The sequence below is a fragment of the Geotrypetes seraphini genome, chromosome 10, assembly GCF_902459505.1.
Source record: "Geotrypetes seraphini chromosome 10, aGeoSer1.1, whole genome shotgun sequence".
Lineage (NCBI taxonomy): Eukaryota > Metazoa > Chordata > Amphibia > Gymnophiona > Dermophiidae > Geotrypetes > Geotrypetes seraphini.
Genome location: NC_047093.1, coordinates 90,223,486 through 90,250,024, shown reverse-complemented (window position 1 = coordinate 90,250,024; position 26,539 = coordinate 90,223,486). Strand labels below are relative to the sequence as shown.

General features: G+C 42.0%; 1 protein-coding gene across 1 annotated transcript in view; it reads right to left on the bottom strand.

Annotated features, from left to right (window-relative positions):
- Positions 1-26,026, bottom strand: part of LOC117368540 (whirlin-like) — a 412,097-nt gene extending 386,071 nt beyond the window's left edge. Inside the window, exons 1-3 of the mRNA XM_033962276.1 lie at positions 25,688-26,026; positions 25,604-25,652; positions 25,301-25,530 (exon numbers count right to left, since the gene is read on the bottom strand). Of these exons, the coding sequence (XP_033818167.1) occupies positions 25,301-25,530; positions 25,604-25,652; positions 25,688-26,026 (618 nt within the window). The remainder of the gene's footprint in view (positions 1-25,300; positions 25,531-25,603; positions 25,653-25,687) is intronic.
- Positions 26,027-26,539: the final 513 nt, after the last annotated feature.

The following is a 26,539-nucleotide window of genomic DNA, read 5'->3' as shown; positions in this document are numbered from 1 at the left end:
AATGGATGTCTCTAAAAGACAGTGAGTACGAGCAGAGGAAGGCGTGCTCGCCGAAACACGGACCGTGTAGTGTCTAGTAGGACTACACATGTGGACTATTATATTTGTATTTATTTGTGTTTTTGGAAGAAAAAATAAATAAATCATCTTTTTAGAACATCATCATCCACAGTCTTCTGTTTTTATTCTTAGCATGCCCCTTATACAGGTTTTACCTAAACGCTAAGGCCACTAGTGCCATGGCCAGAAAAAGGCACAACTTCCCATTTTCAGAATTAATGGCCATGTGTTAATTTTGCCATTAGCGTGCAGCTATTATAAAAACTTACTGCGTGAGCCCATACTGCCACCTATTTTGTAGGCAGTAAGGGCTCCCACACTGCCCCCTGCCACTAATCAATTAGTACTCTGCAATATCTCATGCTCTAACTGATTAGCGCTGTCACATCCACACTCCACCCCCTAACATGCCGTCTTCAAGGAAAATGCAAAATACTTTTTTAGCAAGCAGTATTTGCACATAAAAAAGGCAAATTTACTGTGGGACGCCAGTGCATGTCCCATGGTAAGCCTTTTTAGCATGTGGTAAGCACATGTTAGCACTAGAGAATGACACGGTGGTTGTTACCCGCGGCTAGCCGTGAGTAGCCGCAGGTAACCCGCCGAAACGGGGAAAGAAAAAATAGTGGTCACTGTGGGGATGGAGACAGGCCATTCACCGCTCCGTGGATCGGTGAATGGTCTTGTCTCCGCAGTGAGGCAATCAAGGATCGCGCGGTCCAGCAGCCCCCACCCGCACGATCGCAGCGTTCCGCCATCTCCCTCCCTCCACCTCACCTTAGATGCAGAGTTTGCTGGCTTTCTTTTTTGCCCAGCCGCACGCTTTCAAAAAGCCGCGCACGTGCGGCTGCTTAAGTTGTTCAATCTTCTTCTCTGCTGCAATTTCTTGTTTCCGGTTGCATCAGAGGAGAAGATTGAACAACTGAGCAGCCGCGCGTGCGCGGCTTTTTAAACACGTGCGGCTGGACAAAAAAGAAAGCCGGCAAACTCAGCATCTAAGGTGAGGTGGAGGGAGGGAGCTGACGGAACCCTGCAATCGGGCGGTAGGGGGCTGCTAGACCTAGCGATCGCGCGTGTTCCTGGCTCACACTAGGCAGGATGGAGTGAAAGGGAAATAGATTCTGGGCCAAGGGGATGAAGAGGGAGAGAAAAAAAACCCACAGCAGGAAAGAAATGGGAGGACAGGCAGGTGAGCCAGATGCTGGAAGCAGGGGAGGGGGAAGAAAGAGGGAAAGAAGCTAGATGGGGTTGAAGAGAAGAGACACATTGGTGTGGAAGAAGAAGAGAGGGGAAATCTGGACACAGGAAGGTAACAGAAACAGAGGGGAAATTATGTGCATGAGGGCATAGGGACAGAGACATAAAGGGGACATAAATGTCATGGGGATAGTATATGGACACAGGGGGAGGCAATGCCAGATACATAGGGGAGATATTAGAAATGGGGAAAATAGGAACACAGAAGTGAGATTGTTTGGGGACCGAGCTCGCAGGCTCCAGCGGTTTGCACAAATTACATTGTAACATGCCACAAAAGTAAGAGGGAGGGAGGTAAATAGATAGGCCGCGCAAGAGTTGCTGAAGGGTGGTAGAAAGGAACAGATGGTGAAGGAGGGAGGGAAGGGTGGTGGTGGAAAGGAATGGAACAGACAGTGAAGGAGGGTGGGAGGAACAGACTCTGAAGGGAAATGTGGAAGACAGAGTGGGGAGAAGACGCTGGAAGGGAAGAAGACAGATGCCAGACTATGGGGGAGCGGAGGGAAGAATATGGGTGCCAGACCAATTGGGGGGGTGAAGGGAGAGGCACAGTAACACAGCAAATGGAAGACGCAGAGAGAAGACACACAGTGGATGGAAGAAATTGAATGAGAAGATGAGGAAAGCAGAAACCAGACAACAAAGGTAGAAAAAAAAAATTATATTTATTTTCTTTTTTTTGCTTTAGGATAAAGTAGTATATTAGTTGTGTTGATAAAAATTTATAAACAAAGCCCTGCCACCTGAACATCTCTTTCTCCAGTTCAGCAGCCAAAACTTTGATTTATAAGGAAGGAATAAGCTAAATATTGCAGTACTGAGGCTTATATGGATGCTGTGGGGACGGTGGGCCGAGGACGGGGCAGTGACGGGGACAGATTTTTTCCCCGTGTCATTCTCTAGTTAACACTTCCTGCAGTTTAGTAAAATGACCCTTTTGAGTGCTGGACTTATGCCTGCACCCAAAGTTATATGCTAGTATTCTATAAAGTCAGATGCTCTATATAGAGAGCACAGACTTTGCACGGCTCTTCCTAGTGTTTCACTTTTGGTGCCATATACAAAATCTTACCCTAGATGACCGCCTAGATCAGTGGTATTCAACCCAGTCCTCAGTGATCACCTGGTTAGTCAGGTTTTCAGGATATCCACAATGAATATGGATGACAGAGACTTTGAAAACCCGACTGGCCATGTGGTCCCTGAGGACTGGGTTGAATACCACTAACCTAGATCAGGAGTAGGCAATTCTGGTCCTCGAGAGCCGGAGCCAGGTCAGGTTTTCAGGATATCCGCAATAAATATGCATGAGATAGATTTGCATCTCAAGGAGGCAGTGCATGCAAATCCATCTCATACATATTCATTGTGGATATCCTGAAAACCTGACCTGGCTCCGGCTCTCGAGGACCGGAATTGCTTACCCCTGATCTAGATGAATATACAAACCCAGGGTTACAATTATTATTATTGTCATTTCACACAGCATGCCTGATACTCTTGGCTGGGTTTGGCTCGCTAAATATCGATTTCTTAGGCATAATTATTAATTCTGTAGGACAGAATTCTAATAACTGCATTAGTAATGGGAAAATGCAATCTTAGAAGTCTGTGTGACTTGTTATGGGACACCCAATAGCATCGAAGAAAGATGCAGTTGTTTAGCCTACATGTCATATGGGGTCAATAAAAGGTCTCATAGCTGCACAAAATCCAGTAACCTGGGAAAAATCCCTTTCCTAGTCTTGAAATAAATCTAACTACAATTATACAGTCCCAGGATTCTTGAGTACTTTTAGTGCAGGAAGCATAAAAGAGTAGATAGAATGGGGCCTTAGATTAGTAAGCACTATTTCTATGGCAAAATGTTTTGGGGAAACTGTGTCTGTAAACTTGAAAATTCCTTGAAGTAGAAATTCTTAGTCTACTTTTCAAAGGGCAGAAGATTTATAAGATCCTCATGTCTGGCAGGTTACTCAGGACCATGACTGAGATTTTACCTTAGCTCTGTCATTGTAGAATAGTGTGTTGCAGCCAGTATCTCTCTCACCCCTGTCCCCGCCAGCCAGCATTTCTCTCACCCCTGTCCTCCCCCAGCTGGCATCTCTCTCATCCCTGTCCTCCCCTAGCCGGTATCTCTCTCACCCCTGTTCTCCCCCAGCTGGTATCTCTCTCACCCCTGTCCTCCCCCAGCTGGCATCTCTCTCACCCATGTTCCCCTCTCATCCAGAATCTCTCTCAACTCTGTTCCCCCTAGCCAGCATGTCTCTCACCCCTGTCCTCTCCCAGCCGGCATGTCTCTCACCCTTGTTCTCCCCCCCAGCCTGCATGTCTCTCACCCCTGTCCTCTCCCAGCCGGCATCTCTCTCACCCATGTTCCCCTCTCATCCAGCATCTCTCTCAACTCTGTTCCCCCTAGCCAGTATGTCTCTCACCACTGTCCTCCCCCAGCCGGCATGTCTCTCACCCCTGTTCCCCCCCAGCCTGCATTTCTCTCACCCCTGTTCTCCCCCTCTAGCCAGCATCTCTCTCACCCCTGTTCCCCCCCAGCTACCCTATCCTTCTGAGCATTTAGACAAACAGGCCCAAAGCAGGAGCCTGAGAGCGGGCTTACTGCTTCCAACGTTTTTAAAAGGTACATGGGAGGTTCAGGGGTGGGTAGGGAGGTGTCCGATGGAAGGAGGGAGTGGGCATCCCTTCTGCCATTTTGAGGGGGTTCAGGAGACCAGTGGCTCTGCGGTGCCTGGCGCAGAAGGGCATGGTGTGGGGGTGTTCAATGTGGCAAGAGGGATTGGGCATCCCTCCTGCCATTTGCTTTGGGTTTGAGGGGGACAGTGGCTAGGAGGGGGGGGGGGGTGTTTGTCAGGGGTCGTTGGGGAGGGCTGTCACTGGTGGTGAGGGCTTTCTTTCACACACACAAAATATCTGTGCCATTGAAAAAAAATGAAAGAAACCCAGGCAGACCTCTCGGTAACACAGATCGCAAAATGGGCGATCGAGGTTAAAAACATGCAGTGGGCTGTTTGTGCATTGGGTTGGTAACAGCAATTGTCGCTAAAGCTGTGAAAACAGATTTAGGGACAATTGCTGACTATAGTGCATGTAGCCCTAAGAGGACCTGGAGAGAAAAAGAGAGTGTGTGTTGTGCTTCTTGTGTTTTTTTTTACCCACATATATGCCTTGATTTGTGCAGATTGCTGAAAGTAGGCTCCAATAGGAGTATTTGGGGGATATTTTTTATCATCTCATATGCTGGAGGAGATTATTAATAAATAAAAGTGTAATCACTGGGCATATTCATTTATCTCTGAGTCTTCTTATTGGCAGATCTCACCTGAAAAATTACAAATAAAGAGAAGAAAGTAGAAATCATGCATATTTGCATAGCCACTTACTATGAATATATTTTTCTCACTCTGCTATTCTCAGGCAGGATTTAAAGAGACTGCCAATGAGAAATCTATAAAATACAGTAAATCGTGCCTTATTCTGGGGCAGAATGGTATGAGGACAAAGATGTTTCTGCTCCATGAAATGGCAGAAGTGACAGAAACAAAGTCATGCTACGCTATGCAGCCTACAGACACCGAGGCCCTCAGGCTTAAAAAAACCAGCTAGGCTTAGGTGAGAGACAGAGCTAGAGAACCAGCAGCTAAAAGTGAATGTGTTTTTTGATTGCTAAGGTAAACCAATCAATTACGACAACCATCCTCTTTATTATATAATATAGTATCATTTGTGTTAAAAATATATCTACTAGTCAGCCCTGGGTCACATAGCAACAGCAGATTTCCAAGAGGAATGGTAAATAAATCTCAAATTTAGTGTCTCTTTCTCCTGATTTGCTGGGGTTTGGTGGCGGTGTTTCAATTTCATTATTAGAATGTTTCTGTTCTATTTTATCAAGGGCTGTGAATTTGGATCACTGAGCCATTAAGAACGCAATCTAAAAATGATATACACTTCTCCCTCCGTATTCACGGTTTCAGCAGTTGCGGTTTTGATTATTCATGGTTTTTAGCTTGCTGGTTCCTCCCCCCCCCCCCAAATTACATCAGCTTGCATAGAGAAATCACTGATTCCAAGCATTTACAAAGAAAATCACTGATTCCCAGCACTTTGTTCACCGTGTTTTGCCTCTCCTTCAGGAACAGGCCAGGCTTCAGGAACAGTACTCCCCCCTGAAATTTGTGGGGGGGTTCCATTCCAGAACTCCCTGCGAATTTTGAAAAACTACAAATGCGGTTTTTAGGCAGGGGAGACAGGAAAAGGCAGCTGGAGCGCCGGCGGGAGAAGGAAATCACTCGCGGTCTGCTCCGACCGCCTCTTCCGGTAGTAAAGTGGGGCTACACCAGTCAGGAGCTGCTTTGACACGCAGCTCCTGATTGGTGTAGCCTGACTTTACTACAGGAGGAGGCGGTCAGAGCAAACCGCGAATGACCGGGTCCAGGATTCGCGAACTGCGAATTCACGGGAGAACACTGTATACAAAAAGGGAAATATAAAAGCATTCCAATGACAGTCTCACAGGAAGAAGGAAGGGGTGGGAAAGGTGAGAAACAGGGAGGACTGGGTGAGTGAGACACAGGAAGAGATGGATGGATGATAAGAGGGTGATAAAGCAGTATAATTTCATGGTTTGTAATGTGACAAAACCCCCAGATTTTTAAATCCTGTCTAATGGATGTCAAAATATTTTATCTTTTTGATTTCAAAGATTTTACAGTTCTGCATTGTCTTCAAATTTCCTTTTAGCATTCTTACCATAAAATCATTGATGCAGTGTTCTGGTTTTGTGAAGTGACATCCTGGTTGGCAATGTAATGTTTAATATTATATCTCTGTAGATTGATTTTAACCTTCAGCATCTGACTTGTTCTCCAGTATAATCACCCTGATTTACACTTTTTTTTTTTTTTTTTTACATTGAATGATATATACAATGTCCCATACAAGCCCCCTCCCCAGGCAAAACCTGAACATGCCCTCCAAGGTAAGTTCCAACTGCTCCCCCGAGGCAGGACCCACATCACCCTAGTAGCCTAGGGGCCCACCCCATGTCCCGACATACCTGGAAAAACCAGGGAGAAGGGAAGGATGCCTACTCCTTCCTCCAGGGCATCATAATCGACATGGTGTCGTCCTGCCCCACCTGGTGTATTCTAGGATGCACTGGGCAGTGCCTAACTGCCAAATAAAGGAAAAACGCCTTTATATGGTAGACAGGCCCTATCCAGTGCATGTCAGAATGTACTGGGTGGAGCAGGGTGGGGTGAGACACCACCATTTTGATGATGATGCTCTGGAGGGAGGAGAGCAGGGGGTGCTTTGGGTCCTGCCTCTGTCTTGGGGGGGGGGGGGGAGTGTTCGGGTCTTGTCTCAGGTGGGATGGGGTATTTTGGGTTTGGGTCCTGCCTCGGGGGGGTGAGGCAGTGTACAAGTTTCATTTCGAGTTTGGGTTGAGCCTGCCTCAGGGAGGGGTCAGGGTGGGATCCCACTGGACCACCAGGGCTAAGGTTTTGAGGTCTGGGGTCCACTGAACTACCAGGGACATTTTCTTAAGGGCAGAAAAGCGGGAGGGGGGTCATCCAATGTAGGGTTTGGTTTTTGTTTTGTTTTTTTCCTGTCAGGCAGTGAAGGAAAATAGGACAGAATAATGAGCTGCAAATTACAGCTACAATTTTAACTTGGCATGAATTTGCATGCTCATTATTCTCAGCACGCTGGGCTGATTTTGTCAGCACTTGATTTGCGCAAATATTTTGATCATGGGCCAATCAGAGCTTTTTAAAGTCTTGTCTGAACCATGTTTCACAGGATCCTACAACATTCAGCATAAGAGGATCCTATACATGCTAATCTTCAAATGTGGTACAGTATATATCATTCAATGTAAAAAAGTGTATAAAAGGGTGATACATTGGAGAAACAAGTCAGATGCTAAAGATTGGAATCAATCTACACAGATATAATATTAAACATTACATTGCCAACCAGGATGTCACTTCACAAAACCAAAACACTGCATCAATGATTTTATGTGAGAATACTAAAAAGAAATTAAGACAATGCAGGAATGTAAGAACTTTGAAATCAGAGGAATCAAGATGGCGACGGAGTGAGTCGCGCTGTCGGGTGGCTCCTGCATTTTGTTGGCAATTTTTTCAATTTCTGTTGGGAACTTACCCCCTTTTCTTTTTCCCCTCTGTAATATGCCCAAACGCAGGGGTAAGCAGAGGAGTGTTCTTCCTGCCTCCTCTTCCACCTTTTTGATGCAGCAAACAGTAATAACAGCTTTTACTGTTTCAGCCGGACAGGGTGTTTCCACTGACTGAGGTGGGCAGACCTCGGTCTTGGAGGGCGAAGTTTCGCTTAGCCCGCTGGGACCTGGAATTCCTCCGCGCCCCGGGACGATGTCAGGGATGCCTACAGCAGCTCAGGAAGCGCCAGAGTTGATGTCTCCATTGGCACTGCAGGTTTTGCCTTTGACCCCGGATGAGGATCATAGCTTGCTGACTTTCCTACAGCCAGCATCTGAACCCGGAGGACGTGGAATTCGGAGTGAAGCAGGGACTGGAGAGGCGGATTCTTGTGTGGAGCCTCCAGGAATATCTCTCCCAGCTCCTCTGATCAGACCATCGGTGATTGACATGGAAGCGATCTGGAATGCCTTGGAATCTTTGCATAAGGTATGCTCCCAGTTTGTTTCCTCAGTTCAAAATTCTAATACTCAAATTAAAACCCTTGAGAAATTCCAATGCCAGTCTATTAGAATGGACAAATTAGAAAAAACTGTGGCAGAAGTTAAAGTATCTACTAATTTACATTTGAAGGAAAAAGTTTTGCTTACTAGAAAAATAGAAAATTTGGAGAATGCAAATAGGAACCTGAATTTGAGACTCTTAAATTTTCCTGTCTCCAAGTTTCAATCACCTACAGATTTATTTTATTCCTTTTTGAAATTTTCAGAAAATAACATGCCACCGTTACAAAGGTTATATTACCTTAATCTTCCAAAAGTGCATGAAGAAAAAGGAGGAACCATCACCAGGAGAATTGGATCTCACTGGTATGCTAGAGACATCCCAAGAGGAAATTTCAGTTAGAGCCACTTTGCTGGTAACTTTTGTTTTTCTTCAAGATAAGGAAGCAATTCTTTGTCTATTTTATAGGACTGATAATGTGGAATTTCATGGATTCAAGATTTCAATATTTCCTGATGTATTGAAATGGACGCAGGCCAGACGTAAGAAATTTCTGGCTTATCGTCAGTTAACTTTGAATTTGGGAGCAACCTTTCAGTTACATTTCCCATGCAAATGTTGCATTACATATCAGAATAATAGATATATATTTTATGAACCTGATCAATTACAATTCTTTCTTGAGGGTAAAGCAACTAAAAGAGGCCCAGAGACTTCCATAGAATCTCCAAACCAGGCTAATAATTGACTCCAGCTGTACTCTGTAATTTGATTAATTTAGTTATTTCTTGAAGTCCAACTTCCCTTGGAATTTGCTTGATTCTCTCTATCCTTAATGTGGACTTTAATCATGGTTACTAGTGTGGAATTATTTTATAATTTTAGTTTTGGTTTTCTTCTTAAATTGATGTATTTCCTTTCAAGTATTGTTTATTCAGCTTGTAAAAGAATATAAATAAATAAATAAATTTAAAAAAAGAACTTTGAAATCAAAAAAATATTTTGACATCCATCATACAGGACTTAAAGATCTGGGTTTTCTATCATATTACAAACCATGAAATTATACTACTTTGTTACCCTCTTAGTTATTCATTCAAGTTTTTATACTGTTCTCCCAGGGGAGCTCAGAATGGTTTACATGAATATGTATTCTCACAATCTGTCCAATGTACCTGGGACAATGGGGGGACTAAGTGATTTGCCCAGGGTCACAAGGAGCAATGTGGGTTTGAACCCAGAACCTCAGTGTTTTGAGGCTGTAGCTTTAACCACTGCGCCTTATCATCCATCCACACTCTCCTCTTATCATCCATCCATCTTTTCCTGTCTCTCATCTGCACAGCCCATCCCTTTCCAATGCTTTTATGTTATTTGTCAACATTTATGTATTTCTGATCTGAAGAAGAAGGTTTACCTTTGAAATCTAATCAAAAAAATGTATTAAGATAGGCCAATAGAAAAGGTATCACCTTCTTTCCTTTATTTAAGTATTACACACAGTTTTGGTCGGTGTATCTAAAAAAAAGATACAGTATAGTAGAATTAGAAAAGGTTCAAAGAAGAACGACCAACAAGATAAGGGGGATGAAGAAAGACCTAAGGCTCCTTTTACTAAGTGCGCTAGGGCTTTAACGCACGGAATAGCGCATGCTACATTGCCATGTGTGCTAGACCTTAACACCCCAGTGAACATCAAGTTACCACCTGAATTGGAGAAATTCAACACACAAGTTCCTCAGAATGCCACACCAGATATACGTGTGGTAGCCGTCCTCATAGGAACATAGTAATGTGTGAATATGTTATTTTATAACGTTTCATAACGCTTATAAAGTGCAAGTGCTTCAATAAGTTATATAATGGTCATTTTTTAAGAGTTACTGCAAAGGCAATACTTAGCTTTGTGAAACTGGGTCTGCCTCAATCCCCACCGACGCGTTTCATAATTTCATCAGGGTTGGGGATAGGGAGAGCAGAGCAGTTCAAAATCTTAGCAAGATGCTAAATCCTTGTTAAAGATGCCCGACCCTGATGAAATTATGAAACGCGTCGGTGGGGATTGAGGCAGACCCAGTTTCACAAAGCTAAGTATTGCCTTTGCAGTAACTCTTAAAAAATGACCATTATATAACTTATTGAAGCACTTGCACTTTATAAGCGTTATGAAACGTTATAAAATAACATATTCACACATTACTATGTTCCTATGAGGACGGCTACCACACGTATATCTGGTGTGGCATTCTGAGGAACTTGTGTGTTGAATTTCTCCAATTCAGGTGGTAACTTGATGTTCACTGGGATTTCAGGATTGTCTTTTGTGTGCACATTTAGACTTTGAGTTTCAGACCTTAACACCAGCATTGAGCTGGCGTTAGTTCTAGAAGCATAGCTCGCGGTGTAGCGCACAGTAATTTCCTGCGTGCGCTTAAAACGCTAGCGCACCTTGGTAAAAGGAGCCCTAAAGAGGTTGGGCATCTTCAGCTTGGAAAAGAGACAGTTAACGGGGGATACGATTGAAGCCTACAAAATCCTGAGTGGTATAGAACGGGTAAGAGAGAATCAAGTTTTCACTCTTTCCGAAAGTGCAAAAACCAGGGGACACTCAATGAAATCACATGGGAATGCTTTTAAATAGGAGGAAATAATTTTTTTACTCAAAGAATAGTTAAGCTCTGGAACTCATTGCCAGAGGGAAGTGGTTACAGCGATTAGCATCGCTAAGGTTTAAGAAAAGTTTGGACAAGTTCCTGAAGGAAAAGTCCATAGTCTGCTATTGAAACAGACATGGGGGAAACCACTGCTTGTCCTGTATCAGGAGCATGGAATGTTGCTACTATTTGGGTTTCTGACAGGTACTGTGACCTGGATTGGCCGTTGTTGGAAACTGGGCTGGATAGACCACTGGTCTGAACTAGTTGACTGTTCTTAGGTAAAATGAGGACTTAAATGTTTATGCAAGATAAATGTTTAAATGCCGGTTCATTCATATTTCAAATGCGAATGTAGCATGTAAATCCAAAATTTGGCATTTGGATTTTAAAAAACAATCAGTGATTCAATATCTCAGCAGTGGTTAGCCTCAGAAGCTAAGATGGATTGGGCCTGGCTAGCACTGGGATAGGGGATGCAAAAAGCAACAGCAAGTCTTTGCAATCTCCTGTCAAGGAAAAGGTCACATACTTCGAGCTAGGGGGAGAAAGAAGAATGAGTCAGTAGGTGAAAAGCTCAAGTGTGGTAACTTCCAGTCTCTCACAGAGGCCTATAAATAAGCTTACACGTCAATCTCAAAATGTAATATTCCTGTCATGCCTTTATATATGGAAACTTCCTTTAATTTTCTTTTAAAAATGGTTCAATTTACACATTATTATTGACATGCATACATTCCTAATCTGCAGTGCATCTCAGTGGAGAATTAAGACGTTTCAGTCCATATTCTGTAAACGGCATCTAAACTTAGGTGCCCTACCAGCGCCCAAGTTAAGTGCAAAATGCCATTTAAAAGCAGCCTTAAAACAAATTTCAAGGTGCCTACCGGCGTCTAAAATAACATCACCAGAATTGTGCCTGTGGAGGTACTTTATGACACCTAACGCCACTGTAGGCATGGCTAATAAGAACATAAGAATTGACGCTGCTGGGTCAGACCAGTGATCCATTGTGCCCAGCACTCCGCTCACACGGCAACCCTTAGGTCAAAGACCAGTGCCCTAAGACTTGCTTTACCTGCATACGTTCTGGTTCAGCAGGAACTTTTGTCTAACTTTGTCTTGAATCCCTGGAGGGTGTTTTCCCATATAACATCCTCTGGAAGAGCGTTCCAGTTTTCTACCACTCTCTGGGTGAAGAAGAACTTCCTTACGTTTGTACAGAATCTATCCCCTTTTAACTTTAGAGAGTGCCCTCTCGTTCTACCTTGGAGAGGGTGAACAACCTGTGTTTATCTACTAAGTCTATTCCCTTCATTATCTTGAATGTTTCGATCATGTCCCCTCTCAGTTTCCTCTTTTCAAGGGAGAAGAGGCCCAGTTTATCTAATCTCTCACTATACGGCAACTCCTCCAGCCCCTTAACCATTTTAGTCGCTCTTCTCTGGACCCTCTCAAGTAGTACCGTGTCCTTCTTCATGAACAGCGACCAGTGCTGGACACTGTATTCCAGGTGGGAGCGTACCATGGCCCGGTATAGTGGCATGATAACCTTCTCCGATCTGTTTGTGATCCCCTTCTTAATCATTCCTGGCATTCTGTTCGCCCTTTTCACCACCGCTGCGCATTGTACAGACGGCTTCATTGACTTGTCAACCAGTATTTCCAAGTCTCTTTCCTGGGGGGTCACACCTCTGTAGGTGTTATTCACATAAAAGGTAGGCGCTGGAAATATAGGCCTTGAAAACCCTGGCCTACATTTCTGGTAACCTACCTTTCCTAAAGGCGAAAGATCGGCAGCCTCTTTTAAGGTGGCTGCTGACAACAGCGCCGTTTCTAGAATCCAGGCCTTCGTTTTTTTAATTCACCTCCAAATGTCCTGTCAGGGTAATATATCCAAATGTGTTAATTTTGAGCATACCATAAGAGGAATGAAACTCACCCCTATGCCTCTTCCTTGACGCTTTTGAAACCTAACTGTCCTTTTAAGGATGACCTAGTACCTAGAAGGATTCTTAATACCTGCTTCCCTCCCTATTGTTTTTTCCTTACATGTTTTTTTTTTTCTTTACATATTGCAATTCTAGCCCTTCTTTCCCTCTTGTCTCTGTTTGTAAATTTTTTATTTTTTTTTAGTCTTTTAAAGTTAGTATTTTCCCTAGTGTTGTTGTGTGTTTTTAAACTGTATTTTAGTTAATAGATGGTTTTAACATTTTTGTACACCGCCTAGAAGGTTTGATTAGGCAGTATAAGAAATTTTAAATAAACTTGAAACTATATGGAAATTATCTCAAACTCTTAGCTTCATGGTGACGCGCAGTTCAGTACTTGCATTCATTGAAAGCCAGCTTTCTTCTGGAGTTCATAAGATGTCTTAAGCACAGGCAACATATCATGATATGCGTAATAATTCTTTGTAATCATGCTGGTGGTACCCAATGCAACTGTACCTTTCAATCATATTTTCTGGATCGCTGAATCCAATTGTTGGCTCTTCAGGATCTTTTCTTCCTCCAGAATTTTTTTCCCAATTTCTCAAACAATTCTACCATTCTTTCAATACATACCATCAAATCAAAATTGATATTCCCCCTTTTCCTTATAATGACTGGGATAACCATGCAGATGATAACCCGAAACTGGAAAAACTATGATTGTCTGAATTTCCCTTTCTGGTGGGCTAATCTGTGCTCCAGCTATGGATATGAGAAAATGAATGCAGAAAGTCTGGGGCACAGTAATCTTTTTAAATTGGTTTGGGGTCCGTTGGCATCATATGTTACTTCTCTATAGCAGGTCTCTGATTATATGTCAGGTTTTATTTACTTACATACACATCCAAAATAGGGTGTGTGTGTATGGGGGGGGGGGGAATATTTCTGTCCTAATTTGACCCTAGAGTAGCTACACTTGGGGTGGGAGGAAGGGTGGGAAGATATTATTAATATGAAGAGGCAAATAAATGTCACTATGTTTTATTGTATAATCATTGAGTGGGGGGAATGAGTGGTTTTATATATATAATTGTAAGTGGATGTGCTTAAATTGATGTTTTATGTGTTATATATTCATGTATTGCACTTTTGAAGTATGGAAAATCAATAAAGAATTATAAAAAATAAATAAATAAATTGATATTCCCCAGAAAAAAGTCAATTTTCTAGACACCACAGTCTCTTAAGAACGATGGTTACATACAAACATCTGTATACAAGAAACTCACAAACAGATGCAGCTACCTCCACAATTCCATTGTACACAGCCAAGCCATACGATACCACCACATCTGCTCTGACCGAAGAGACAGAGATAAACACATAAAAACCCTGACTGAATCCTTCAAACAAAAAGGATTTAATCTTAAAATAGTCTCCAAGAATATTGCCTCATCCCTTAAAACACCCAGAGAAACCTTACTACACTTCTCCCTCCATATTCGTGGGGGTTAGGGGCAGAGCCGGCCCGCAAATAGGGAAAATTTGCAAATAACGTTTGGCCCGGCTCTGACCCACCCCCGAACCTTACCTGGTGGTCTAGCGGTGACACGGGGCAGGATCGATCTTCCTACATTCCTGCCCTGTGAAAAGCCGTGCTGTGAGTTCCCGTGGTCTCACGAGACTACAACTGGAACTCAACATAATTGGCCACAAGTGTTGCTTGTCAGGTTGGTTCAATGTGACACTTAAAATACAAATGTGTTAGACTTAAACTAGCCACCAAAGTAATAAGTTTAAATAGAAAGCTCTAAAAAAAACTACACACAAGTTCCTCAGTTTGCCACACAGTTTTAGCGTATGGTAGCTGTCCTCATAGGAACCAATTAGTGTGTAATTTTTTCTTTTTTTCTTTGTTTTCTTTTATATATTATTCAATAAATTATAAAGTGCTTATGCTTAATTTTTTATAGTATAATTGCGATAGTAGCAGAAGTAGCAATTACTTAGCTTTTTTTTATAAAAGAAACTGGGTCTGGCTCAATCCCCACCGACGCGTTTCATTATTTCATCAGGGTCGGGGAAGGAGAACACTGTAAAGAACAAAGTAAAACACAAACATTGTATAGGTTTAAGTTTAAAGGACCCAGTAATATAAGTAATTTGAGTTTAAAAAGTTGCTACAAGGCTTACCAGAGCAGTTCAATGTCTTAGCAAAATGCTAAATCCATGATTAATGAGCCGGAAGTGAAAAAACCCCGGCGTGAAAAAAGCTAATAAGTCAAGAACCCCTGATCATATGACCCAAAGCTAGCCAATGAACACCTTAAAGACCGACCTTTAGCTCAAAGCCCGAAAACTCTAAATCAAATGCTCGCTGTTAGCCAATCGCTGGTCAGATTCAATCCGTGAGGATACATTGTATTGAGTTTAAACATCCACCGAAGTTCTTTGATGTTTAAATTGTGTTCATAGTTACCTCCCTCCCACCCGACATGTAATTGCTACTTCTGCTACTATCGCAATTATACTATAAAAAATTAAGCATAAGCACTTTATAATTTATTGAATAATATATAAAAGAAAACAAAGAAAAAAAGAAAAAATTACACACTAATTGGTTCCTATGAGGACAGCTACCATACGCTAAAACTGTGTGGCAAACTGAGGAACTTGTGTGTAGTTTTTTTAGAGCTTTCTATTTAAACTTATTACTTTGGTGGCTAGTTTAAGTCTAACACATTTGTAAGTGAATTTTAGTGCACAATTTTGTTATTGACTTAAAATACAAAGCATATTTTTTCTTTTTATATTTCTTATCTTTCTCCTTAGTCCTCCTAGATTGTGGTATTGGAATCCCTACTAGTAAAATATAATAATCTTTTTTTTTCCCATTTATGGATTACCTCTTGTTATATTTTTGACTTTGCTTTTCTGTACAAGTTTATTGCTTGAATTATATTGAAATTAAAAAAGCACTGAAATTATAAGTGAAGGAACCAAAGTAGGTGATGCATATTCAAAGATTTGCATGCTAAAAAGTTTGCTGTGAAGCCAGAAGTGTGTTTAAGTTCACCAAAACACAGCCTGGCAGGCTTTATTTTGATTTCACTAATCGTCTGGGTACATAGAGGGCTTGGTAGGAGGAGAATGAGAAGTCTGGAACTTCCACAGTACAAGAAAAAAAGATTCAAATTCTAGTCACAAGATTGCATATTTACAGTTTCTCCTTGACAGATCTAGTAATTGGCTTTGCTTCCATAGCTAATGATATCACTAGAGTCCTCTTAGCAGAGATAATCTTTTTTTTTTTTTTTAATACAGTTTATCTTTTGTTCTTTATACATTTCACCTCAGCATATGGCAAAGCAACCAAAGAAAAGACCTATTGCAGTGCACAAACACAGTCTCTCTACCCTTCTCACTCCCTGCGCTGCCTCTCCCTCTTTTCCTGCTTCTCTTTTTCATCCTGCATTTCTTAACCCAAACAAAGCCATATGTGGTTCCTTTTAGACTGAAGACAAGGTGGAGAATTTGGCTGAAAAAACACGGGGTTGGCAAATTTTCCCCTAAAGCAGCTGGCTTGACTGGTGAAATTGGATTTCTTGTTGGGTTTCATCTGACTGGAACTGATCCTCGAGCAGTATCTGGAAGTTGTACCATTATGAGAAGTGCCCGGATTTATAGGACTATATCAGATAAGTGACTTCTTGTGCACCTTTAACTCGGTTGTGAGCATTTCATCTACGCTGCAAGGTTTATGATAAGAAGGGTTGGAGGTTTTTTTTTTAATGACAATGACTGACTTTATGGCAGCACTTCATTATTTGTGATTATGAACTGAGGATTTTTTCTCCACCCAATTACTGTTGCTGAATTGTTTGCTATAAGCTCACTCTGTGGTTTTACTTCCTGTCAACAATATTTGATAAGAATTAGAATTGAAAAAAACATGATACCTTATGGCACTATAGTTAGGCTGCGAGCTCACTGGGACAGATAGGGAAAATACTTGAGTAACTGATAGAAAAAATTGTACACCGCCCTGAACTTCTCCAAGATAGGGTGGTATATCAAATCCCAATAAACAAACAATATCTAATTGCCCACATTCTGATTGCTTGTATTCTTTTCAACACTTTGCCACATGCCAATCAGGCATAAAATCCGATGACCCATGCTCTATAACTTCCAATTAAAGAGCAAAACTACCAGCTATCTTTATGGAGCATCAATTCAAAGATTAAATGAGTTCAATCTTTTGATTATCAGCCGAAATCCAGCCCATGTATTCATTTCTTAGGACAGGATTAATAAAGTAAAAGAGTTTCAAATGACTTTAAGTCAGCCATAATTAAGTAAAATGAAACATAGCTATATTAAATCAAACATATTTCAGATGTTTTGTGAGGACATATGGAAGAATCCAAAGTAGCTTACAGGGGAAGGGATTGCTTTCTTACAATAAACAGAAGTACACTTTATAAATACAGTATAAAAAAATGTACTGTAGATCTGAGACTGTTGCTGAGAAAGCACATTATATTGTTAAGTAAAATGGTACTGAATAGAAAGAGGACACCAGAGTAAGCTGATGGAAGATAGCTGAGCCTAGTCAGCTGCTAGGAGTAATTAGAGATTGAGGATGGGGAAGGGAGAAAGAAATGGGTTAGTTTGGTGCTGAGGGTCAGGGGATTAAGAATTGCAGGTCGTGTGGAAGGAGGAGATAAAGGGTTAAAGATAGATGTAAACAATCTGGTGATTGGTTGAGGTAAATGGTGAGATTGGGGGAGAAGTGGTGTTGTGATTGGTCAAACATTTTTGCAGATTGGAGTGATAGTGTGAGGAAAACAGGGAAGGATAGAGTAGAGCCATGTAAAATTAGCCCACCCTCCCTCCAAAGGGTTGTGTTTTGTTATTACAGGGTTTCCAGGTTTGGGGGAGGGTTGGGCATTTTGGATCTGATTCTGTAGAGGACACCAGTTTCTGCAGCCGCATAAGAAGCAGCTGAGAATCTCACACTGGCGTCCTATACAGAATCACATCTGCCCTAAGGGACAGATGCCCAATCCCGCCTAACTGGCACCCATGTCACAAGTGCAAGTTAGAAAATCGTGCCTGATCCTTTGCCATCAGCTGATCGCGACAAGGGAACCCCCCCTGCCTTGAGCAGCTTCAGCAGGGAAACCCTGACCCCCCCCCCCCAAGAGGGATGCTCTCGCTGTACCACTGGAACCCCTGAAACTGCACCAGCGAAGTAAGCTGGGCAGGAGGGATGTCCACTCCCTTCTGCCCCAGAGCTGCTGCCCCCTCCCCCTGAGGCAAGCTGGATAGGAAGGATGCCCACTCCTTCCTGCCACCACACCCTTGAACTTGAAACTTTCCCTGAACCTGAATCACCCCCCCCCCCCCAAGGCTCAGGCCTCACACCCTGCACCCCTAACTCTACTTCCAACTCCTCCCGTACTTTTCAGTTGAATATCCAGCCGGAGGGATGCTCACATTCTCCAGCCTCCCGGCCTGCCACTCCAAAATGGCAGGCCTTCCCCTTCCTGGTGCATTCTGGGATGCACTGGAGAGTGGCCTAAGGCTCTGATTGTCTCAGAAGCCTAAGGCCCCTCCCATATGAGGATGGTTAGATAGCAGTAGGATGCCTACTGCTGCCTAAAATTGGGACACTATTTTTAGCGTTTGGGTGGGAGGAGGTGGTTTCAGCTGACATGGGGTGGAAATGTGGTTTTGGACCCAGTTGCAGTTGGGGCATCAGTAGTTAATAAATAATTAAATGTAACACTCAAGCTACACTGCTGTGAGGGAAGGCATGGTCTGGCGTTACCATGGGTCATGTTTGGATTATGTTACACAGTTTAAGAACTTAAAGGGAGTTAGCTTCATCATCAAATTGCTCCTGGGCGAGGGGGGGGAGGTATAAACCACATTGGGGGTTAGTGGCTGTTTGTTATGGATTGTGTTGTGATTTTGAGACGATGTTAAGATAGTGAAAGAACCATCTGGCTGCAGCTTTATTAACTAATATGAGTTGTGTGATTATTTGTGTGATTATGTAGTTGTGGGTGAGTCATGCTATTTGTAGGACGTGATAGAGTGTGAATGCTAATGTTATGAATGATGGTGCAATAGCAATTGGTTGTGGTGGTGGAGGGATGTTCTTGAGTGCTCGCTCATTCATGTGGAGCTTTCAAGGACCAAAGAGGGTGAGTATAACCAGTGCACGGAGAGTGATGGAACAGCCGCATCAGACTTCAAATACTGATGCTGGACTTGGATTGTCCTCTGTGAAGATGGGATACTGGGCTGGATGATGCATAATTAGCAAACTTTAGACCAATCTTAGTCTTGCTGCTTTTGGGAAAGATAATTGAAAAAGCTGTCTTGAAACAACTAGAAGAATTTGTGGAAGAGAAAAAATCCTTGATTGTCATCAATTTGGCTTTTGTGCAGGACACAGTGTTGAGACTTTAATGATGACTACTGTTGACCAGTTGAAGAGATGGATGGATCAGAATCATACCATTTGTTTCGTTTCATTGGATGTATCTTCAGCCTTTGACACAGTCGATAGCCATATCCTGCTGCAGACTTTGAAAGATATGGGTATAGATGGGACTGTATTACAATGGCTTACTTCTTATTTTCAAGATTGTATGTTTAAAGTACAAAGCAGTGGTGAATTATGATTGTAAACCAATGAGTAGAGGTGTCCCACAGGGCTCTGTCCTTAGTGCCTTATTGTTTAATCTGTATATGTTTTCTTTAGGGGACAGCCTTCGTAATATAGAAGTAGCATATCGTATTTATGCTGATGACATCCAGTTTTTCTTTCCAATGCTAGACTGGAGAGTTGAGTTGATTGAAAGATTGACTAGATGTATGAAAAGCGTGAATGAATGGATGGTGAGACATAAATTGATTCTGAATCTTGCAAATTCAGAGGTTATGTTGATTGGGAGAAAGGATGACTCACAATGGCTAAGAGATCAAGGTTAGTGACCAGGTTATACTGATACAACATAAGCTGAAAATTCTTGGGGTTTGGCTAGATTCTATACTCAGCATGAAGGATCAAATTTTATCTGTAGTTAAATTACTTTTTTTCCAGTTGCGACTGTTAAGTCACCTAAAATCGATGATGTCGACATGATTTCTGGATTGTGGTTCAGACGATAGTCTTATTAAAGCTGGACTGTTGTAATGCCCTTTATTTAAGGGTTCCAACAGTACAGTGCAAAGCTCTACAAATGATCCAAAATGTGGGGTTAGACAATTTGACCACATAACGCCTTGGCTGTAGAAATTGCACTGGTTACCTGTGCGATTATGTATCAAAACTCCAACTCTCGTGTTCAAGGTCATTTACCATGGGATCCCTTGGTTTCTATCACAAACTATGGCGATCTACCGACTACTCAGAGCTTTGCAATCTGAAGGTATGATACGATTAGCTTTGACAGACTTCTCAAAAATGCACTATAAGAACACAAGAACTTCTGCCATTTCCATCATGGGAGTAACACTGTGGAACAAATTAACTGGATCGCTAAGGGCGCTCTCTGATATTCAGAAGTTAAAAAAAATTTTAAACCTACATTATTTTTAGAAGTTTTTCAATAAAAGATGTCTTGCTTAATGCTAGTTTTAGGATGAATTGCACAGTGAGGACCTATTTAATTAAGGCTACCTAAGATATAATTATTCATCTTGTGGTATGCAGACTATGCCTGCTAGGAGTGTCCATAGAGCAGTGCACAAGTCCATTTCAGGCTCCACTCAAATTTCCCCTTTTAAAGCACAATTTCAGTCAATTGATGACTTACCTTCTTTGTCCTGTAGAGGGAGTGAGAGAGCAAGAGTGCAGGATTCCCATCCCCCACTGAAGCCTAGGGTGATTCACCGGAAATCATCTCCACCTGAGGGTTTGGGGCAGGGCTGCAGACTGCTATCCTTGAGAGCCAAGCTACTTGAGAATGAGAAGCAGCAGGAACTCAGGCAGGACAGGCCACAGTACTCAGGGCTGAGAGCTCTGAATGTCAGTCTAGTTCCAGAGGCCATGGAGTTGATAGAGGCTGGTGAAGACATGCCTCTTGGTTTGCTGGAAGAACCACATGGCATGGAGCTGGAAGTAAACCCTGAGACAAATGCTGATTTGCCTAGTGAAGCCCAACCTGCGGGGGTATGCTGTATGAAAGCCTGTTGTAGTGAGTACTAAAAGTTTGTTTTTCTAATTGCTTGCAAGTGCTGGATATTTCTAAGCCAGCTGAAGAGTAAAGAAGTTTTCTTTTGAACTGTGCAAGAACTGTATTTTTGATACTGGTTTTTTTCCCCTTTTTGGAAGTTTGTTGTTTTCCCTGGTGGGGGAAAGTGAACTGTTTTTCAGTCCCAGACAGTGGGGTTTGCCCCGTGTTCATGTGGTGGGATAGAGGGCCTATTTTGGCAAAATAATACCACACGGAGCACACTGTCTGCCCAGCACGCCATTGCTGAAGAAGCCGGTGCAGTTGCACTGACTTGTGCTGAATTGGTGCAATCCTGAAGTTTGTTTGTTTTGAGTTTTGGAGTTTTTCTTTCTTTTGTTACACATGCTTTTGATCTGTGAACTCATGTGAATTCTACTCTGTTGGGGGGGAGGGGAAGATTCCTGTTGGATATTTTGGGACTATTTTTATTGTGATACACCCACAGAGACTAGTGACTTATTCAGTTTGCCATATGAACATTGAGTTTATAAGCTGAATCATCCTGACAAGCTTTCCGGTTATTTTTACTTTGAGGAATAAAGTGCAAGTTTATTTTGGAGAAAAACTTACCTGGTGTGGTGTTGTCCTTAATCTAAACACTTTATTATTTTTCCTTGTGCTGTCCGCAGCGGCCCACAAGAGGTTTTTCTTGTACCGGTGGCCCAAGACCCATTGCCTTGAGGCTGCTGGTTACTATCTGTAATTCAAGATGTCTGTATAAGTCTTGTCTGTTTTATTTTGTGTGTTGCTTTTGTAATGCCGCCTAGGAATAAGCGGTTGATAAATTTTTTAAATAAATAGATGGACCATTGGTCTGATCCAGTAAGGCTATTCTTATGTTCTTAATTTGGCGGAAAGACAAGGGAGGATCCTGGGTGCTGGATTAAGTACAGGACTTTAAAAACACAAAAGGAAGAGAACAAAGTCTGAGGACCAAGGCTGTTGTAGGATTAAGGTTGAGAGATTGTATCAAATGTAATGGAAAAAAGTAATTTAACTACAGATAAAATTTGATCTTTCATGCTGAGTATAGAATCTAGCCAAACCCCAAGAATTTTCAGCTTACGTTGTATCAGTATAACCTGGTCACTAACCTTGATCTCTTAGCCATTGTGAGTCTTCCTTTCTCCCAATCAACATAACCTCTGAATTTGCAAGATTTAGAATCAATTTATGTCTCACCATACATTCATTCATGCTTTTCATACATCCATTCAACTCAACTCTCCAGTCTAGCATTGGAAAGAAAAACTGGATGTCATCAGCATAAATACAATATGCTACTTCTATGTTATGAAGGCTCTCCCCTAAAGAAAACATATTAAACAGATTAAACAGTAAGGCACTAAGGGCAGAGCCCTGTGGGACACCTCTACTCATTGGTTTACAATCATAATTCACCACTGCTTTGTACTTTAAACATACAATCTTGAAAATAAGAAGTAAGCCATTGTAATACAGTATAGTGAGGAATATATTGCTAGTTTAAATATAAGAATTTCTATGCTCCCCTCACAGAACCAGAGGTAAAGACAATTGGGCAGACAGAATGAACCATTTGTTCTTTATGTATCATCACTTACTTTGTTTAACTCAATATTTTTAAAGCACTCATGTATTTCCATCCTAGGTAACATCCTAGATAAGTAGGCCCTGTAAGCCTTCCTTTTAGATTCATATTTTCAAAACGTATACCATTATTTGATATGACAGAGAAAGTGTACAGAGGAGCCAGGGAAAGTATAATATGAGGTGGTGCTGAAAAGTTCTCAGCCCAACCAACGTCCTATATTCTGAGCATTATTTTGGCGCTGTAACTGAAAAAAGTATTATCTTATTTTGTTTACTGCCAATTTACAGAAATAAAATTCTGTTTTGACATTGTTTCAGATTATTGATTGAACCATATCTACATCATTTCCTTCTTGGCTGGGCTGAGAACTTTTCAGCACCCCCTCATATGCAGATACCATATTAGCAAAATCAGAGAGGTGGCATTAAGCATTTACCATAAAACTATGTTGCGGAACTTTGTAAAGTAAATATTTGGAATTAAAGCTCTTGGAAAGAGAAAGGAAAACAATGGTTAGAACAGGTTAAAGGTTCTAACAAAGGTTAGAACAGGTTGACAGGATACTATGTTGAAGAAGTTATGTAGTACTCATGCTGAAAGACAAGTGTGACATATATCAGACACAGAAAGGAGTCACTACAATCTAGTCTAGACACAATTATGTCCTTCTTATTGTACATGTTATATTGAACTGACTATGTTTATATCTATTTATTACAAAATTTATGTACCGCATACAACAATGTGGTTTCCATATCACATACATAAAATCTTGTTTCCCTACGATTATCACATGTAACATAGACATGTCTAAACAACATCATTATTGTTTGATTGTATTTATCAAATATGTTACACCTCTTTGTGTTAATTGAAAAGTGGATTCCTACCATTTATATTACCAGTGTCCAACCTCTGCACTTACCAGGTCAGATTTTCAAGACTTTCTCAGTGAATATACATGAGATCTATTTGCATACAATGGAGGAAATACTCGTATGCAAAAGGAGTTCATGTATATTCATTGGGGAAATTCTGAAAACTTGATTGGATTGTGACTCATAAGGACTGAGGTTAGACACCCCTGATTTATATCATTCATGTAAAAACTTGAATATTTTAACCTTGAAAGAGACATAGGTAAACATGCACCTACAATAATCTAGTATAATCTAATGATAAAGGCACAGATGGCTAATCTTCTATCAATGATGTTGCCTAATGAAAAGATGTATTCTGCCTATATAGGGTTTGACATTTTTAAATCTGGTATCAAATTATTTTGCTGTTCCCGAAACAGCATAAAGCATATCCCCAGAGTCCTGCTGCCCTAAAAAACCAAAAAGAATTTAAGAAATAGTGAATTTCTGCAATGCCAGGTCTCAAAAGAGAGAACAAAATTAACCCCAAAGAAAGGGTGTGTGTGTGTGAGGGGGGGGGGGGGGGGACTCTTCTGATGCTGACTTGTAGGGCTCAGTTTAGGAGCTCAGAACAATAAATCGTAGGAGGATCATGAGAAGTACTCATAAATCTAAGGGCAAAATAATATAATTAGGAAAAAAAGAACCAAACTAGTTAAAAAAAATAAATCAGTTTATCATCTTTTAGCTGAAGACATAATTTAAAGGATGGATTTACTACAAGTTTTCTCCTAGTATGATGGAAAAATTAGTTATGGTAATTATCACTGGTCAATTAACATTGAATGAATGGAAATGTCTGGAATTAAAGTAATTTGCCAAAGAGCACAGTGCACATCATAGGGATGGATAAGTATGGAAAGAGCAGATCTCTCTCCCTGAGAACCCACAAGCTCTATAAGAGAGAACTTGCCTTGAGTGGATCAAGCCAGAGAGCCGTATCTAATTGTAACTGTTAAACTGTTTATTATATATTAATATTTGACCTAGTATTTGCCAAATTAGGATAAAAACTTGCATCGTAAACTTGTACTAAAATTATGTATGTTTAACCTGTAACCTGTTCTGAGCTCTTTGGGATAGAAAATGAATAAAATAAAATAAATAAATTTATGGAGTTTAATAACACAGAATGAAATACAACGGAGCCAACGTATGCAAACCAATCTCATACCTATTCATTGTGGATATCCTGAAAATCTGACTAGCAAGGGGGTGGTACTTCAGGACCAACTTGAGAATCACTGGCATAAAATACTAATTAATGTAACCCCCCCCCCAAAAATGCTGTGTTTTTCTTTAAGAAAATGATTTTCCCCATTTCCAATGGGACAGCAGAACAAGGACGTACTAATTAGCCCACATACACTAACATTCTTCTGTTATTACACTTTTCATTTTAAATGTATTTTACTGTATATGTTTTATTAATAAATTCTCCTCTTTAAGGTGACAATGAACAGTACTGAATTTGTATAATAGATAGGAGAATTAATTGTATAAGAGCTCCTGTTCTATAAAGTCAGGGTAGTGGACTCAGAAGCTAACCCCTGGAGTTTAATTGCCAGCATTCAAGTCCCTAGAGCTGCAGCTGTATAATCGGGACACAAGTTCTGCTTTGATATTCCCCTTGTTGATAACACATGCAAGAACTTAGGGCTCCTTTTACTAAGGTGCGCTAGCCGAAAAAATTACTGCCTGCTTAAAAGGAGGCGGTAGCGGCTAGCGTGCGCGGCATTTTAGCACGCACTATTCCGCGCGTTAAGGCCCTAACGCAACTTTGTGAAAGGAGCCCTTAATTTCTATGAATTCCTGGTTAATTCAAACAGTGAATTGAATTTAGAAAATATAACACTGAAGGATCAGATTTGTAAAAAAAAAGTAAAAAGTTAAGGATAACCTTGAACTCTTAAACATGAATCGTTAAGATTATTCTAACCCACCTTAACCGCCTCTCCATGAGTCACGCTGTCCAAGGGCTTGTTGTTGACTGTTACAATCTGGTCTCCTATTCTTAGCCCTTCCTTGTCTGCCAGAGATCCCGGCTCCACGAGGGATACATAGATCCCGACACCGTGCTCGGATCCCCCTCGGATGCTGAAACCCAGCCCTTCGTTCATCTTGTTCCTCTTGAGGATCACCTGCCTGGTCTCTCCGCGCAGTGCCTCCGGGGCTCCAGCTCCGGCCATGGGCGCTGTCCTCTCGCTCGTGGTGCTGAAATCCATCGGCGAGCCTGGCGGAGCTACGCGCCGAGACCAGAGCGCACCGCCGTCGCCCAGCCCAGGCTGGCTGCCGCTCTCCAGGACTTGATTCTCGTTGCCGGCCACGGCATAGTCGGCTTTCAGACAGAGTCCCTCGGAGGTGTACTGCTCAAAAAGCAGCTGGTCGGAGCGGGGGATGACCAGGCGCAGCATGGGCAGCAGCTGCCTTTTGTCCGGACTGCTGAGGATCACTTTGAGGGTCTGCACCAGGTCGTACACGTTCCTGCGAGAGTGGTAGACATTCAGGCAGTGGATGAACTGTTCCCTCTCCAGCTCGCTGAGCAGCAGGTTCAGGGCGTTATGAAGCTTCCGGACGTTGGCCGAGAGCAGCAGCCTCCCGGCGGACTCCGAGCTCCGCCGAGCGCTCGGGGATGAAGTCGGAGACACACGCTCCAGGTCGGCGCTCATGATCGACAGCGGCAAATCCAGCCGAGGCAGCCCGCGAGGCTGGAGGTCCTGCCATGGAAGTCGCGCTGTAGTTTGCCTGACGCTTCAGCACCCCACCTGCGCTCTCCCCCCCGACTGAGCAAATAGAGCAAATCCCGCTAGACCCCAGGGGAGAATTTTCTCAGCCTAGGTGAGAAGATTTTGTAAGCGAGGGTTGGTTTCCTACCTCAGCCCAGGATTGCTGAGTATGAAACTGCCGCTTCTTACGGGAGAGCTCGGCAGCTGACGTATCGATCAGCCTTCGGGCTGCTACGTTTTGAAATGCTCTTGTCTTCCATACAACTTGGGGAATAAAACAACAGCCTGCCTAGACATTTATTTTTCTAGTATTCCACATTCTTTCCTTTTACCTCATTGCATACCAGTAAAAGGGTTGCGGAGGCAAAAGTGTTTTAGGGTGGCATTGAAATTTTTACCCTTTCTCTGCCTCAGGGTTGTTTGGTGAGGTTTTTTTTTTTGCACATGTAGCTTTTT